We start from the raw sequence: 17,443 nt of genomic DNA, 5'->3' as shown, positions 1-17,443 counted from the left end.
CCATCCCCCTCGCAATGAAGGCCAACATTCCATTCGCCTTCCTGATTACCTGCTGCACCCGCAAACTAACTTTTTGGGATTCATGCACAAGGACCCCCAGGTCCCTCTGCACCACAGCATGTTGTAATTTCTCCCCATTCAAATAATAATCCCTTTTACTGTTTTTCCCCCCACCCCCCCCCAAGGTGGATGACCTCACATTTTCCGACATTGTATTCCATTTGCCAAACCTTAGCCCATTCGCTTAACCTATCTAAATCTCTTTGCAGTCTCTCTGTGTCCTCTACACAACCCGCTTTCCCACTAATCTGTGTCATCTGCAAATTTTGTTGCACTACACTCTGTCCCCTCTTCCAGGTCATCTATGTATATTGTAAACAGTTGTGGTCCCAGCACCGATCCCTGTGGCACACCACTAACTTCCAACCCGAAAAGGACCCATTTATCCCAACTGTCGGCTTTCTGTTAGCCAGCCAATTCTCTATCCATGCTAATACATTTCCTCTGACTCCGCATACCTTTATCTTCTGCAGTAACCTTTTGTGTGGCACCTTATCGAATGCCTTTTGGAAATCTAAATGTACACATCCATCGGTACACCTCTATCCACCATGCTCGTTTTATCCTCAAAGAATTCCAGTAAATTAGTTAAACATGATTCCCCTTCATGAATCCATGTCGTGTCTGCTTGATTGCACTATTCCTATCCAGATGTCCCGCTATTTCTTCCTTAATGATAGCTTCAAGCATTTTCCCCACTACAGATGTTAAACTAACCAGCCTATAGTTACCTGCCTTTTGTCTGCCTCCTTTTTTTTTTAAAAACAGAGGCGTTATATTAGCTGCTTTCCAATCCGATGGTACCTCCCCAGAGTCCAGAGAATTTTGGTAGATTATAACGAATGCAGCTGCTATAACTTCCGCCATCTCTTAATACCCTGGGATGCATTTCATCAGGACCAGGGGACTTGTCTACCTTGAGATCCATTAGCCTATCCAGCACTTTTCCCCCCCCCCGCCCCCCCCCCGGAGTGATAGTGATTGTCTCAAGGTCCTCCCTTCCCACATTCCCGTGACCAGCAATTTTTGGCATGGTTTCTGTGCTTCCACTGTGAAGACCGAAGCAAAATAATTGTTTAAGGTCTCAGCCATTTCCACATTTCCCATTATTAAATCCCCCTTCTCATCTTCTAAGAGACCAACATTTACTTTAGTCAGTCACTCTTTTCCGTTTTATATATCAGTAAAAGCTTTTACTATCTGTTTTTATGTTTTGCGCAAGTTTACTTTCGTAATCTATCTTTCCTTTCTTTATTGCTTTCTTAGTCATTCTTTGCTGTCGTTTAAAATTTTCCCAATCTTCCAGTTTCCCACTAACCTTGGCCACATTATACGCATTGGTTTTTAATTTGATACTCTCCTTTATTTCCTTGGTTATCCACGGCTGGTTATCCCTTCTCTTACCGCCCTTTTTCACTGGAATATATTTTTGTTGAGCACTATGAAAGAGCTCCTTAAAGGTCCTCCACCGTTCCTCAATTTGCCACCGTTTAGTCTGTGTCCCCAGTCTACTTTAGCCAACTCTGCCCTCATCCCACTGTCGTCCTTTGTTTAAGCATAGTATGCGCGTTTGAGACACTACTTCCTCACTCACTGTGATCACTCATTCAGAGAGGATCTTTTACTAGGAGATCGCTGTAGACTGCAGGAAGATATCAATGGACTGGTCAGGTGGGCAGAACAGTGGCAAATGGAATTCAATCCGGAGACATGTGAGGTAATGCATTTGGAGAGGGCTAACAAGGCAAGGGAACACATTAAATGGTAGGTCACTGAGAAGTGTAGAGGAACAGAGGGACCATGGAGTGCATGTCCACAGATCCCTGAAGTTAGTAGGACAGATAGATAAGGTGGTTAAGAAGGCAGACTGTATAGTAGCCTTTATTAGCCGATGCAAGAGCAGGGAGGTTATGCTTGAATTGTATACAACACTAGTTAGGCCACAGCTAGAGTACTGTGTGCAGTTCTGGTTACCACATTACAGGAAAGATGTTATTGCACGAGAGAGGGTAGAGAGGAGATTTACGAGGATGTTGCCAGGACTGGAAAATTTTAGCTACAAGGAAAGATTTGATGGGCTGGGGTTGTTTTCTTTGGAACAGAGGAGGCTGAGGGGAGACCTAATTGAGCTGTATAAAATTATGAGGGGCCGAGATAGAGTGGCTCAGAAAGAACTATTTCCCTGAGCAGAGGGGTCAACAACCAGGGGGCATTGATTTAAAGTAATTGGTAGGAGGCTTAGAGGAGATTTGAGGATAAATTTTTTCACCCAAAGGATGGCAGGGGTCTGGAACTGGTCTGAAAGGGTGGTCGAGGCAGAAACCCTCACCACATTTTAAAAGTACTTGGATGTGCACTTGAAGTGTCGTAACCTACGGACCAAGAGCTGGAAAGTGGGATTAGGCAGAGTGGCCTCCTTCTGTAAATTTCTATGGTTCTATGTAATTTAATTTTCTGAAAGATTTCTGCAAACATTAAATTCATTGTTGAGACTAGTTCCTCGACGTGTATCTCTATCCGTCCATCACCAATTAGAATGTTTCTATTTTCTAACCATCAACATACCGACAGCAATCAGCCGGTTTGCCAGTGAAGCTTTCAGAATTTGTACTGAGAAAGTTGATGCTATTTTCACCTTGCAGCCAGAAACTCTTTCTTAAATTGAAAAAAAGAATAGATTTTACCTACTCAACAGCACGATCCAGATTGCAATCAAATCATTTCGACATAAAGATTGAGGACTAGAATTTCTCCCTTGGCCGCAAATTGCGCTGGCTTTCTGAAGTGAAATTATGGTTCAAGTTTCCGCCAAAACACATTTGCACAAAGTCTTCCATGAACCACTGCAATGGGGCAGCATAACAGATGGCAATTGTTTATTTTTTTTCCTTCCACTAAAAAACTCATTGCTCATTGATGTATTTAACAGTGGTAACTTGATGCCGTTTGAGTAATACAGCTGAAAATGGGTTTAACACCAAAAAAAAGCATTTTTAACAAGAGTGCCCCAATTATAAATAACTGAAAGTGACAAAAAAAATTATACAGAAGTATTTCCAAGTTACATTAGCGTCGTCAGTTTTAATCAAATCAAATATTTAATATCTAAAAACTTAATGTGTGGTCTGCGCCTAAAAAAACAAGCTTATTTGAAGGGCCTCCGAGGCTGGCATCTAGCGTGATTTTTTTTAAAAAAAGCGTTAATTAGCGCTCGTTTACTTGATTTACCTTTGACGTAACTTACGCTTAGAATTCCAAGATCTTTTGTGCTGGTTTGGACAATTTCAGTCGGATTGCACTGATCAGCAGAAACACTAAAAGTCAGATTGCTTAGAATTAACACAAAAATCTGCAACGGGTGAGTCATCAATACAATCCGTCATAGTGAAGTGGATCTCTTTATTCTCGCACAAGTCTCTATTCTACAGATGACAGTCACCACCTGGATAAAGATTTTTTTCAAATAATTTTGAATAGTAGTCAACCAGGTAATGCTGGAAGCTGATGAGAAGAATTCAAACATTTGGGCTGACTAAATGAATCAGATTTATCCTGGGAAAACTACACATTGCACAAGCTCAGACTGCAGAGTCTCCCATCAGCTAACAGAAGCAAGTCTCTGCGCAAAATGATCAAGTCCAAGCTTTTGGACGGGGCAGAGGCCTTCAAGTAAAAACTCTAAGGAAGGTCTTAAAAGACAAAACTAATTTAGTTAATAAAATTTAAATAAGTTTGTGAAGCCAGTCAGCAAAGTACTAAAGTGAAAGTGTGAGACAGCAAGTGCAACAAAGCGCACACTAGTTACAAAAAAGATAGATGACAACAAAGTACTGGCCCAGAATTTGAAACTGACCGCAACTTCAGGATTTAGCGTGTGCATCCTAACACGGAAATGCTGAAGTTGTCAGTCATGCACTGCTCAGACACTGGCAGCGATGTGCACGCACCTGCCCCCACCCATTCAAGCCGGCAATCAGTAATCAGGGAAATTACTGAAACTGATGAAAAGTACAGCTTTTCCACAGTAATATTGCTGTTAAATACCACATTAAAGGTTAGACCCTTTTGGATTTGGTGTAACTGCGGTTTTAACAGCATATTGACTACAAAACAAACATAATGGCCCTAAAAAACTAATTTTAATTTTGTGGAGTGTCAAATTTATCCATTTTAAGAAAAATTACAATTTACGAACATTTTTTTAAAAAAAAGTCAAGTGTGCCCATCTTTATTTCAGGTTTACCTTTTCCCCCCCTATGTGAGAGCCCCATCTTTGTTTTGCTCACTAACATTTTTAAAAAGTTAGAATTAAAGAACCTTATTCACTTCCTGGTTCCCGGCCTGCGAGAATTCTGCATTGTAACTGGCTGCTTAGACAGCTTGTTGACGTCACAGCAGCTCACCCTATGAGATTCTCATTAAACTACGCTGATTTCAACTGCACGTCAGAAAAGCCAAACTTCTCACCACCGAGCGGAGATATTTGTGGGAAGCTTACTTCAGGGCCAGCGGCGAACGCCTTTGTTTTCATCGCCGACTGAAAAAATGACAAGCCAACCGCTTTAGCTTGGCAAAGTCTTTGCTAACCTTGGGTTATCGCTTCAAGCTTTGAATGATGCATGCGTTACGCACCGCATGAGTTTGCTTTGTTCTACTGATCCCAGGAAATCATAGGGACAAAGTGACTGTTCACATCCTTCAAGTCAGAGTACCTGATTATTTTGTCCTTTGCCTTAGAATTTGATTATATAGCAAATCATAGTAACCACAAAACCTCCATTTAGAACCTGTGGAGATGGATCGAAGTACAGTATACGGAGAATGCATTAATGAAGACACTAACAATGTCGATCTTCATTCTGCATTGCCCAGATCCTGTAGAAGCATACCCAAGTCGTAAAAATTAAAGTGAAGACCTCTGTAATGGTTTCAGCACAGATTTGTCAAGAGTAAGATTTGAGGAAGTTATCAAATTCAGGTGTTTCCATATCATCATCAATAGGCAGTCCCTCAGAATCGAGAAAGACTTGCTTCCACTCTTAACATGAGTTCTTAGGTGACTGAACAGTCCAATACGAGAATTACAGTCTCTGTCACATGTGGGACAGACAGACGTTGACGGAAAGGGTGGGTGGGACTGGTTTCCCGCATGTTCCTTCCGTTTGGTTTCTGCATGCTCTCAGCAATGAGACTCGAGGTGCTCAGCGCCCTCCCGAATGCTCTTCCTCCACTTAGGGTGGTCTTTGGCCAGGGATTCCCAGGTGTCGGTGGGGATGTTGCATTTTATCAAGGAGGCTTTGAGGGTATCCTTGAAACGTTTCCTCTGCTCTTGGGCTCGTTTGCCATGAAGAAGTTCCAAGTGGAGCACTTGCTTTGGGAGTTGTGTGTCAGGCATGCGAACAATGTGGCCCCCGCCCAGCAGAGCTGGTCGAGTGTGGTCAGTGTTTCAATGCTGGGGATGTTGGCCTGGTCGAGGACGCCAACGTTGGTGCATCTGTCCTCCCAGGGGATTTGTAGGATCTTGCGGAGACATCGTTGGTGGTATTTCTACAGCAATTTGAGTTGTCTACTGTATGTGGTCCATGTTTCAGCCATACAGGAGGGTGGGTATCACTGCAGCCCTGTAGACCATGAGCTTGTTGGAAGATTTGAGGGGCCTTATCTTCAAACACCCTTTTCCTCAGGCAGCCGAAGGCTGCACTGGCGCATTGCAGGTGGTGTTGAATCTCGTCGTCAATGTCTGCACTTGTTTATAAGAGGCTCCCGAGGTATTGGTCCACACTGTCCAGGGCCGTGCCGTGGATCTTGATAACTGGGGGGCACCGGAGGACTAGCACCCTCGAGATAAATTCAATTGATAAACTCCTCCGTCCCTGCATCATTACCTCTGGTCTCCCCCCCACCCTCAGGATCGATCCTTGGCCCCCTCCTACTTCTCATCTACATGTTGCCCCTTGGCATCATCCGGAAACACAACATCAGTTTCCATAGGTGCCCAGCTCCACTCACTACCACTTTTCTCGACCCCTCCTCGGTCTCTAAATTGTCAGACTGCTTGTCCGACATCCAAGTTCTGGATAAGCAGAAATTTTCTTCAATTGAATATTGGGAAGACCGAAGCCATTGTTTTCAGTCCCCGACACAAACTCCATTCCCTAGCCACGGACTCCATCCCTCTCCCCAACTCCTGTCTGAGGCTGAACCAGACTGTTCGTAACCTTGGTGTCATATTTGACCCTGTAATGAGCTTTCGACCACATATCCGCAGCATAACTAAGACCGCCTATTTCCACCTGTAACATCGTTCGTCTCCACCCTTCCCTCAGCTCATCCGCTGCTGAAGCCCTCATCCATGTCTTTGTTACCTCTAGACTTGACTATCCCAACACACTCCTGGCAGGCCTCGCACATTCTACCTTACCTAGAGGTGATCCAAAACTCGGCAGCCTGTGTCCTAACTCACACCAAGTCCTGCTCACCCATCACCACTGTGCTCGCTGACCTGCATTGGCTTCCGGTTAAGCAACGCTTCGAATTCAAAATTCTCATCCTGGTTTTCAAATCCCTCCATGTCTTTGCCCCCTCCCTATCTCTAGAATCTCCTCCAGCCCCACAACTCTACCCTAGCAATTCGTGAATTCAGTAAATCTGGTAATTTGTGAACTAGCACCAGAAAAATTATACAGCAAGCTTCCAGGTTGATGTAAAAACCCAGCTTATTCCTTACGTGAAAGGAACCAGTCACTCCTACTGGTCTGGCCTATCCTATGTGACTCCAATCCCATACTGTGTAGTTAGCTAAAGTAGCCGAACAAATCACTCGGTTGCAATAATACCAACACCTGCTCATTAAGTCTTCTTCAGGCAGCCAGGAATGGGCAATAAATGCAGTCTTGCCAACATCCTTAAAATGTATAAATAAAAAAGATTCAAAATGACATTTGATATTAATGAGCTAGAGTGTACCAAGCATAAAAAGGATTGTTGTAAGCTTTTAAGGTCGTTGAAACAAAGCTATTTCCTATATTAAAAAAAGATGGATTGCTAAATGAAAATATGCATCATTCAAATCTGCAATTCTTAGCCAATCACAAGGCCATATCACTTGTGCTCCCTTTATAAAAGGATTTCGATCCAGTATCAGTCTTAACACTATTTCATAAAGCCCCTTATGCTTTTTCTGAAGGTGAACTTCTATTGTTCCTGATACAAGAATTTTTCTCATTTCTAATTTACTGAATTTGGCAATGATATGGCTACAGTATTGATCTGACTGGATTGCGCCCTAGAAAAGCGTAGCAAAGGTCAAAAATAAAAATAACCACCCCTTATGCTCTCAAGGTCCCAAGCATCTGAAGTTATTGCCTACGAACACTAAAGAAAGGGAAATGAGCCCCCAAAATGACAGGAAACGATTTTCAAGTAATTGGGAGATCGTACCATGTCCAGTATCTCTACATAGTCCACAGGGAAATAGTGTGGAGGTGTAAAGTGGATAAATCTGGAATCTCTACCCGAACTGCTGCTGGAAGAGTGGCTGACCATTTCTGTCTACATTCTATTATTGATTCTTAGGTGGTCTCCCTGTAGAAGACATGCTCAAAATAGTATATTTGGTGTTTCTTGCAATATTCCAACAAAACCTCTATTTGGCCACCAAGATGATGTTTTTTCCACTGATTGGACATTGCAAAAATTGTTGATATCCATTCCCAGTGAATTGTGTTAAAAAGGTCAGAACAGCCAATGATGTATTGTACTGAAGGCCATGTTTACAAGTCTGGTTGTTGCTGCTTGTTGTTGCAATGTACCACCAGCCTGAATTTGATCTTCCCTTATAGGGATCAATTAATCAACTTTATATTCGTTTGGTGTAGATCTGCTATAACAGATAACGACCATAAAAATTCACTCAAATCCTTGCACAACTTGTAGCCTTTGTCAACTTGACATGCAACATGATACATACCATATATTGCCATGCAGATGGTGTTAATTATATACGAGGGAGTAACACAATGCAAAATTGAGGTTTGCATGAGATCTGTAGAAAGTATGACATCCAGGTTTCAAGCAACCATTAAACAAAGTTTCAGTGAACTTCAGAGTTCCAGACTCAAATCCAGATGACCCTAGATTGATTTTCTATTAGATTTTTTTTAGCCCATTCATTGTGTGGTAGATAGAAGGTCTTCACACAGTTGAGTTTGGAAACTGGTTATATTATATCTACCTCTCAATAGCCTTGGCCCTCATAATGTTACGGGGATTCCCTTGCAAACAACAAGCTCTGCTGAACCCAGGAATGTCCCTAACACTCTCTAGCCCTAGACACGACCAGAGTACAGGATGTACAGGTGGAGCATCCGAAATCCGGAAACCTCGGGACCGAGGGCGTTCCGAATTACGGGTATTTCCAGATTTCGGAACATCTTTCCGACGTCCCGAATCTGGAAACGCCTGGGCTGTGGTTTGGGTATTTCTGGATTTCGGAATGTCTCGGTAGGCATGGGGTGAGATATGGTCAGGTAGCCGGGTGGGGGGGGGGGGTAAGGTCGGGTGGCCGAGGGGAAGTCAGGCGGGGGTAGAGATGGTCGAGCAGCCAAGGGGGCACAACCGAGTCCCGATTTCAGAATATTTTCCGGTTTCCAGACGATCCCACCACGGGTGGGTCCATTGTCTGGATTTTGGAACATTCCAAATTTCGGAACTCCGGATTTCGGATGCTCAACCTGTACTACCAAAATTAGTCCGTGTCAATGTCACATCATATGGTACCATTCGGAGAACTGCAGAGTCTGATTGTTCACAGGTTTCTTTTCAGCAGAACTGAGTCATTTTAAAAGCCAGTGACAGGAACACAGCAGGAGGATCAGTGCAGTGTGAAAATATAGCTGTTGATACCAGCTTAGCAGGCAGACATCACCACCACTGCATTGGCACCAATTTTCAGTTGTGCAAGGAAGGCTTGGTGCCAACTTGATGGAAATCTTGTGTTTGAATAGAAAAGTGCCCCTTGATGATGATTTTGAACTTACTGCTGCAACCTCCAGTTTGGATAATGCCCGCAAATTTCAGTTGGATCATCTTCAGCAATTTGCTGATAAACACTGGAGTGTCTCCGGAAATGTATTTTATTTGTGTCAAGGTTTTTTTTTTTGTCAGCCATTAAATGCATTTTGAAGCACTTGCACTGTCAGGAATTCCCAAGGGGTGACATATATATTTTCTGCAGTCTAAAAGCATCATTGATAACGTACTTAAAATTATTTCATTACATTTTTTGGTTTCTTTTGTTGTCTGTAAGGCTGAGAGCTGTCTTTTCAGATGTATCTTGAAAATCCCAAAGATGACAGCTACTTACATGATTTGTAGGAAGATATTTTATATTTAAATTATGCTCATTAAGCCAAGAGAATGGGCTAGAACACTTTTGTGGGGTTTGATAAAATCATAATTCATTAGTTTACTGAACATGACCTTGAAGGAGGTACAGTTATTATATTAGATATCATTGGAATGGCTTCTCCAACAAATCATGAGGGGAATAAAATTATGCACTTATTTAGAGCTACAACCAGTACTTTTGAGGGGTAATTTGTACGAAATTAGACAAGAGACACGACACTGGGGCCGAGGCAAAATGAACGAAAAATCAAATAACCTACTCGCAAACCTATGCCAATGCAGTCTTCAAATCAGTCCTCAGGAACACAAGAACTAAGGAGAGAGGTGAGAGAAGCTCTTGTACTGTGTAGAGAATGCAGAAAGAACCACCAATTGCCATAAGTTATCTAAAAACAATAACATCCCCTGTAGAATTGCATGTTTCAAATGGATTAATGGTCTCGTATTGGCTAAAAAAGGAATTAAGCCATAAAAATCTATTTCCATGTAGGTCTGTCTTCCTTCCATATGGTCATTTATGTTCACATAGTATATTGCCTCCAAGCAAAAGAAAAACTGAAAATACCATAAAAAGACACTAGAGTGCTTGATTTATTTTGAAAGATAATACTACACAGTAGATTAGATTGCAAGCACGAGCAAGATTGCAAAGTAGAATAATGCTCCTAAAATGTCCAACAACCTTCAACCTCAGAAGCACTACATTAGTCTGACATATCTTTTTGCCCCACACCAAAAATACTCATGGGTTTTGACCGAGATATCCAATTAGCATCAAATGAAGGACAGCTTTGTGTACTGGACCGGTTCCCATCAGCAACTCAGCTCTGTTAATAGTGTGAATTGGCATTTTAGAAGATTTGTATTACAGCAAATATTACTGCGGGAAGAATAGAAAAAGTGTTATTCTTTAAGATGCATGTAAACTACAAATTTAACATTGGTACAAAGTGGCTGTGGCTTGAAGCTAAACTTGTCAGTGTGAATTGGGTGTCACGACATAAACTCCCTCGTCAGCACAGCAGGGAGTTCAGATGTCAGGTAAGGTTCCAACTTCAAATTCAGGCTGCATGAACACAACTACAGATGTATGTAGAACTAAACTGCTTCGCAGCATCATCACTGCTATATAGTGTAAATACATCCTCTTTTTTTGGTGGGGGTTGGGGGGGGGGGGGGTGTGGGGGCTAAAGAGATCAACTGCAACCCACTAGAAAAATAAACTGAACTGTTCCTTCTCCAGAGTCCGGCTATGTTGAATCCATAAGGTTGATGATGATGCATAGAAATTTACTGAACAGGTTGCCTTTCAGCTCATTGTGTCTATGTTAGCTCTTTGCGAGAGCAACCAAAACAAATCCGACTGCTCTACTCACCCCATAAGCTCTTCATCACTCTCTGCTTCAAATATTTATCCAATTTTCTCTTTAAAGAAGCGCCATGGTTTCTGCCTCAAGGTGCAGAGCATTCCATGCTTCAATAACCAGCTGTTCATGAATTTCCTCCTAACCCCTCTCCTCTCATGATCCCGCAACACCTTCCTACATTAGAGGAAACAGCTTTCAAATTCATTCATAAACTTCTGTTCTAGTGAGAATAGTCCCAATATCTCAATTCTCTCAACTATAGTTTTGCACCTGGCTTTCATCCTCGTGAACCTACGCACTATACTTTGTGGTTTTCATGTCCTTCAAAAATGGTGCATCCAAAACTGTACAGTATTGTATCTGCAGCCTAACCAACATTTTGCACAAATTGATTACTACATTACACTTGTATTCTATGCTCCTATTTGTGAAATCCCAAATTCTGTTAGACGTTCTTCACAGAATCAGAATAGTACAGCAGAGGAGGTCATTCAGCCAGCTCTTTCCTCATATTCCTGCAATTTTTTTCTCTCATGTATTTACCCAATTCGCTGTTGATGATTACTATTGAATCTGCATTCACCACCCTCAGTGCATTCCAAATCCTAACCCATTTGTTGCATAAAAATTTTTTTCCTCATGTCACCTCTTGCCAATCACCTTAAATCTGTGCACTTTGGTTATCGACCCTTCGGCGATTGGAAATAATTTCTCTTTATTTACTCTATCTAAATCCTTCATGGTTTTAAGCACCTCCATTAAATCTTCTCTTCGCCTTCTCTACTCTAAGGAGAACAACCCCAGTTACTCCAGTCAATCCACGCAACTGTAATCCCTCATCCCTGGAACCGGTCAAGTAAATCTCTTCTGAAACTTCTCCAAAGCCTTCATGTCCTCCTTACAGATGCCCTGAACCTGTGGCTGTCCTGCTACCTTCAAAGTTTTACATAATAACGTAAGAAATAGGAGGAGTAGGCCATAAAGCCCCTCGAGCCTGCTCCGCCATTCAATAAGATCATGGCTGATCTGATCATGGACTCAGCTCCGCTCCGCATAACCCCTTGTCGTTTAAAAAACTGTCTATTTCTGACTTAAACTTATTCAATGTCCCAACTTCCACAGCTCTCCGAGGCAGCAAATTCCACAGATTTACAACCCTCAAGAAATTTCTCATGAGTTTTAAATGGGCGACCCCTTATTCTAAGACCGTGCCCTCTAGTTCTAGTCTCCCCTATCAGTGGAAACAGCCTCGCTGCATCCACCTTGTTAAGCCTCCTCATAATCTTATACGTTTCAACACCTACAGGTTGCTCTGGTCTTGCCATTCTGCCTACCAAAATATCATGGTTAATCGTGTAGCCAGCTGTGATGGTTATTCTACTCGCTCCTAGTGACTGAGCTTGGATCAGGCAAGTAGTACTGAGAGAAAATCAACAACAGCAACCTGGACTGTGCAAGCATTTTCAACAATTGTGTCAGCAATCATGAATGTCGTTGCATTTTGCAGTTTTCAAAGCTCTTGGTACAAACATACTGATCCTACTTGTGGATACACTTCATTGTGAGGCAGACAATGTATTGCATATATTATGTAATGTATTGCATGGGTAATTACTGAGGGCATAACATACAACCACAGCCCAGGATGGGGGTATACCTTCATAACTGAGTGCAAAACGCCATTGTGTTCGTCAGCCCTGCTTATATGCTATTATTTTTGCTCCACGAAGTATATGATTAACCAATGGCATTATGATACAATCTAAAGAGTATTTCTTTGCTTTTCTTTCTTGTTGGGCATATAAGTGGGCCAACAGCAGCCACTGTATTTTATTGTGATTTTCATATGCTTATCCCAATAAGGACATTCCTGCATGTTATTTTCCTGATGGTGTTCAGTGCAACTCCTGAGAAACCTGGAGAAAAAACAAAATCCCGGACTGGAGGGTTTTGCAAATAAATATATTGCATATTAAGATCATCTAGTGTAGCCTAATCTTACTAGGAAAAATATGAATGCGTGTCCCAATTTTGACAATGAGATGTCCAATACAAAAAGCAAACAATCGTCAACTGATGACGACAAAACAGGGACAACAGTGCAATTGCTGGGGTTTCATACAGCGTAGTGGGTCACCATATAGCACCCTCTATCTACAACACACAATGACATTGTCATGCCATTGCAGTGGCCAGGGTAATTTTAGCTTATGGCAATAGTGTAACTTTTGCCCACTGATGTCAATTCGAAGGAAAATTGGTCGGAATGTATAATATATCAGCCAATCCACTATCGTCCATTTTATAGCTTCAACAGTTAAAATTCCTAGAACCAATCAAGCTAGAGTTGTTATTACAACTTGCATTTATATACCGCTTCTGGCATAGAAAAAATGTCCCAAGAGTGTTACACTCTAGTGCAGTACTGAGGGACTGCTGCACTGTCAGAAGTGCCGCGTTTCTGATGAGACGTCAAACTGAGGCTCTGTCTGCCCTCTCAGTAGAACGTAAAAGATCCCATGACAGGATTTCGAAGATAAGGGGAGCTCTCCTCTGTGTCCTGGCCAATACTTATCCCTCAACCAACATCACAAAAAAAAAATCATCTGGTCATTACCACATTGCTATGTGCAACTTAGCCACATGTCCAACATTACAACAGTGACTACATTTCAAAGTACTGTAAAGTGCTTTGGGACATCCAGAACTCATGAAAGGCACTATATAAATGAACATTTGTTCTTTCCTTTCATTGAGGCACAAAGGAAAAATGGGTTCCTAGTCAAAAGGAGCGATTAGGAGAGGTCATCAAACACTTGATCAAAAGTAGGTTTTAAGCGGGGTCTTAAAGTGAAGGAGGTAGAGAGGTTTAAGGAGGCAATTCCAGAGTGTGTGCCCTAGATGGCTGAAAGCATGATTGGCAATGGTAGAGCATTGGTGAGACCACACCTGGAGTACTGCATACAGTTTTGGTCTCCTTATTTAAGGAAGGATATACTTGCACTGGAGGCAGTTCAGAGAAGGTTCACGAGGTTGGGAAGAAGGGGTCGTCATATGAAGACAGGTTTAGCAGGTTGGGCCTATACTCATTGGAGTTTATTAGACTGAGAGGTGATCTTATTGAAACATATAAGATTCTGAGGGGGCTTGACAGGGTAGATGCAGAGAGGATGTTTCCTCTCGTGGGGGGAATCTAGAACTAGGGGACATAATTTCAGAACAAGGAGTCACCCATTTAAAAAGGGAAATGTGGAAGAATTTCTTCTCCCAGAGGGTCGTGAATCTTTGGAATTCTCTACCCCAGAGAGCAGTGGAGGCTGGGTCATTGAATATAGTTGTGGAGATAGACAGATTTTTGAAAGATAAGGGGGTCAAGGGTTTATGGGGAAGGGTCAGGGAGGTGGGGTTGAGGCCAAGATCAGATCGGCCATGATCCTATTGAATAGCGGAGCAGGCTCGAGGGGCCAGATGGTCGACTCCTGCTCCTATTATGTTCAAGATACTTCAGCCAGTGTTATGGAAGTTTGGTGGAGGGAGGGGGTTTTAAGAGGTTAATAAAACTAAAAAGGGGTAAGGACATGGAGAAATTTAAACAGAAGGATGAGAATTTTAAAATTGGGGGTGTGGGCTAAGGAGTCAATGTAGATCAGCACATGCCAATGAGCAAGCAGGATAGAATATGTGTAGAGTTTTAGATTAGATTAAGTTTTTAGGTGGTGAAGGACAAACAGTATAACTGGGTCCAAGAAATAAACCAGCATCAGGGATTGAGGAATATTATCTGATGGGAAGATACAAAAAGAACTTGATGCTAATGACATCTGTTCCTAAACTAGATGACCTTTAACAAGCAAATGGCACGTCTGTGTGGGAGGTATGTTTATTTCTGGGGGACAGGGAGGCTACTTGTGTGTGAACAGCAAATTAACATTTGATGCAATCTGTAGCTGAAATGCACCACAATTTGATCAGGAGGTCCAATTCAGCTGCCAACAGGCTAGGTACATTAATCATGTTCTGTTTAAAAAAGCACATACAGCCTCCAAGTTGTTGAATGAGAGCGCTGGCTGCGTCAGTGAACTGGAGATTTGGATCCTGCTGCTATAAAACGATCTGATGTACATGCTCTGCAACTTCTGTGTTCCAGCAAAATTATCACATGTATTGAGCTGATAATGTACTACCATCTGAGTGTGCATCTCCAGGTAAACACTTGGTGGATTCAATTTGAATCACCCTGATGCAAAACGACTGCACTCTCTACAAGGCCTGCAGTAAAACGGAAGATTTAACTAACAGTTAATGAAGAACTTGAGGTTTTAAGAAAAAGTATCACCGGACTAAGTGATGCGACAGTACTTACTGTGACTCCATTGTTTACATTTTTATCCGTGTACTTCTTTTTTTCATACTTGTCTCTGATGAAAAATTCTACAGCTCTGATGAACATTCAATCAAGGAAAATGTTTTTTTTTAAAAACATAGAAGATATTTTACTTCTTGTACTGCGATGCAATAGTGGAAAATATCCCTGAATAAATCTGGAATCAAATGAAACTAAATATTAGATTTAACACACTTGGTGAAAATGTTAACTTCAAAAACATAATTCTCATGTTGGTAAAACATTCCTTTGGTACTTAATAAAATTCTGTTAACTTATGATTAAAGGTGAAAGTCAAAGAGGGGTACTTTCTATTGAAATTACACCCCAGTCTCTGAGGGGGAGCGGGGGGGAACAAAAATTGCACCACCTGCAACAATAAAACTAAAAATGTTTGCCCCAACAGACTTTCTATTTTGTGTTTCCAGCCATATTACCAACCAGATGGTTTCCCAGTTGTCTGATTAACTCATTTTAAGAGTGGTCATAACTTTGGAGTAGCCTGGATATTGGTCAGGAATGATTTAACCCCAGAAAATATGTGCACTGCACTTTATGGGCTCAAAATTGGTCAGGAGTTGCTCAGTTTTTTTTGGAGCTTGATTTTTCTGGAGTATCTTAAAAATCCCCTTTTTGTACATTCAATTTGCGCCAGTGTAAGTGAGTTAGTTAGGATTTTTTGTTTCGTTTTTTTTTCCCCCAAAAGGGGGAGTTACCAGCCACCTACGCCCATTTTGGCCAGCTAATAGTTACTCCAAACTAACTTAGGCCAGCGTATGTGGCCACTTCAGAAAACCCTTGCGGAGAGTTAAGAAATCAGCACAGGTAAGTACATCGGAGGCCAGCAGAACTTAATGACTTGATTAAAGAACATGAATAGGATCAAACAGCTATACAGGACATCATATGACAAACTTCGCAAAGTTAATTTACTATGCAACAGAAGCATTCATGGAAGCTTAAACTACAAAGATAGTAGTAAAAGATAGTTGAATTAAATTGCCCTAATCTCTCAACTAATTTAAATAACTATTTGTTTGCAATGATTATACTGGGCCAAAATTGAGCCCATATTATCTAAATAAAGTCTACTTCAATAAATAAGTGTTCCTCTGTCACTTATGTTCTTCTTTCACAATAGCACCAGGTAAATAGGCTTGACAAATGGTCACCACTATTCATGAGACTAAAAACATATTTACATAATTTTTTCAAAATATCCAAATAAAAAATAGAAGTAAGTCCTACCCTACTTCATCTTCAGCCCAGGAAGGCAGCGAGCCGGCCTGTGCAGTAGGCCACTCGGCCTGAGATAGGGGCGGGACGCATCAGCAGCCGGTATGATAATTATGATGAAGGTCCCACACTGCAGCACACACACACAAGCTGGGGGCAGGAGCTACTGTGCATGCGCGCACACTCCAACGTGCATGTGCAGACATCCCGCCCCCGACTCGACTGGCCATGCTGCACGAAGACCTGGGAGAAGCCGGACAGCAGTCAAAGTGGGGACCGATTTTTTCTGGAGCACTTTTCAACGCAGAAAAGCAGCGCATCTCCGAGTGTGCTGAAAAAAGGGGTGGGCCAATTTTGAGCCCTTTGTATGAGTCATTCAATTACGATTGGCAATGAGACCAAATCAGTCTATGTTTTGGATTTCCAGACTTCTGGCTAGTGCTCACCATCTTCAAGCAGCATGGAGTGTTGACTTAGAATGGTTACAGCACAGAAGGCAGCCATTCCACCCATGCCGGCTCTCTGCAAGAGCACCTCAGCTAGTCCCACTCCCCTGCTCCTTTTCTTCGTAGTTCTGCAATTTTTTCTCAGGTACTTTTCCAACTCCCTTTTGAAAGCCACAATGGAGTCTGCCTCTACCACCCTTTCAGGCAGTGCATTCCAGATCCTAACCACTTGCTGTGTAAAAAGTTTTTTCTCATGTTGCCTTTGGTTCCTTTGCCAGTCACCTTAAATTTGTGTCCTCTCTGGTACATGACCCTTCTGCCAATTAGAACTCTATCTACTCTGTTCAGACCACTCATGATTTTGATCATCTCCATCAAATCTCCTCTCAATCTTCTCTGCTCCAGTCTAGCCATGTAACTAAAGTCCCTTCTCCCTGGAATCATTCTCATTATCTTTTCTGTACCCTCTCTTAAGGCTTTCAACATCCTTCCTAAAGTACGGTGCCCAGAATTTGACAATACTCCAGTTGAGGCTGAACCAG

General features: G+C 42.0%; 1 protein-coding gene across 4 annotated transcripts in view; it reads right to left on the bottom strand.

Moving 5' to 3' along the window:
* The window catches only part of smap1 (small ArfGAP 1), a 351,079-nt gene that overhangs the window by 234,544 nt on the left and 99,092 nt on the right, over positions 1-17,443 (bottom strand). For all 4 annotated transcript variants that reach the window (XM_070884738.1, XM_070884739.1, XM_070884740.1 and 1 more), the window contains exon 4: positions 15,199-15,274. In XM_070884738.1, the coding sequence (XP_070740839.1) occupies positions 15,199-15,274 (76 nt within the window). The remainder of the gene's footprint in view (positions 1-15,198; positions 15,275-17,443) is intronic.

Source organism: Pristiophorus japonicus, chromosome 7 (assembly GCF_044704955.1).
Source record: "Pristiophorus japonicus isolate sPriJap1 chromosome 7, sPriJap1.hap1, whole genome shotgun sequence".
In the NCBI taxonomy this organism is placed as follows: Eukaryota; Metazoa; Chordata; class Chondrichthyes; family Pristiophoridae; genus Pristiophorus; species Pristiophorus japonicus.
The sequence above is the reverse complement of the archived record's forward strand: the minus strand, read 5'-3'. Positions and strand labels throughout refer to the sequence as shown.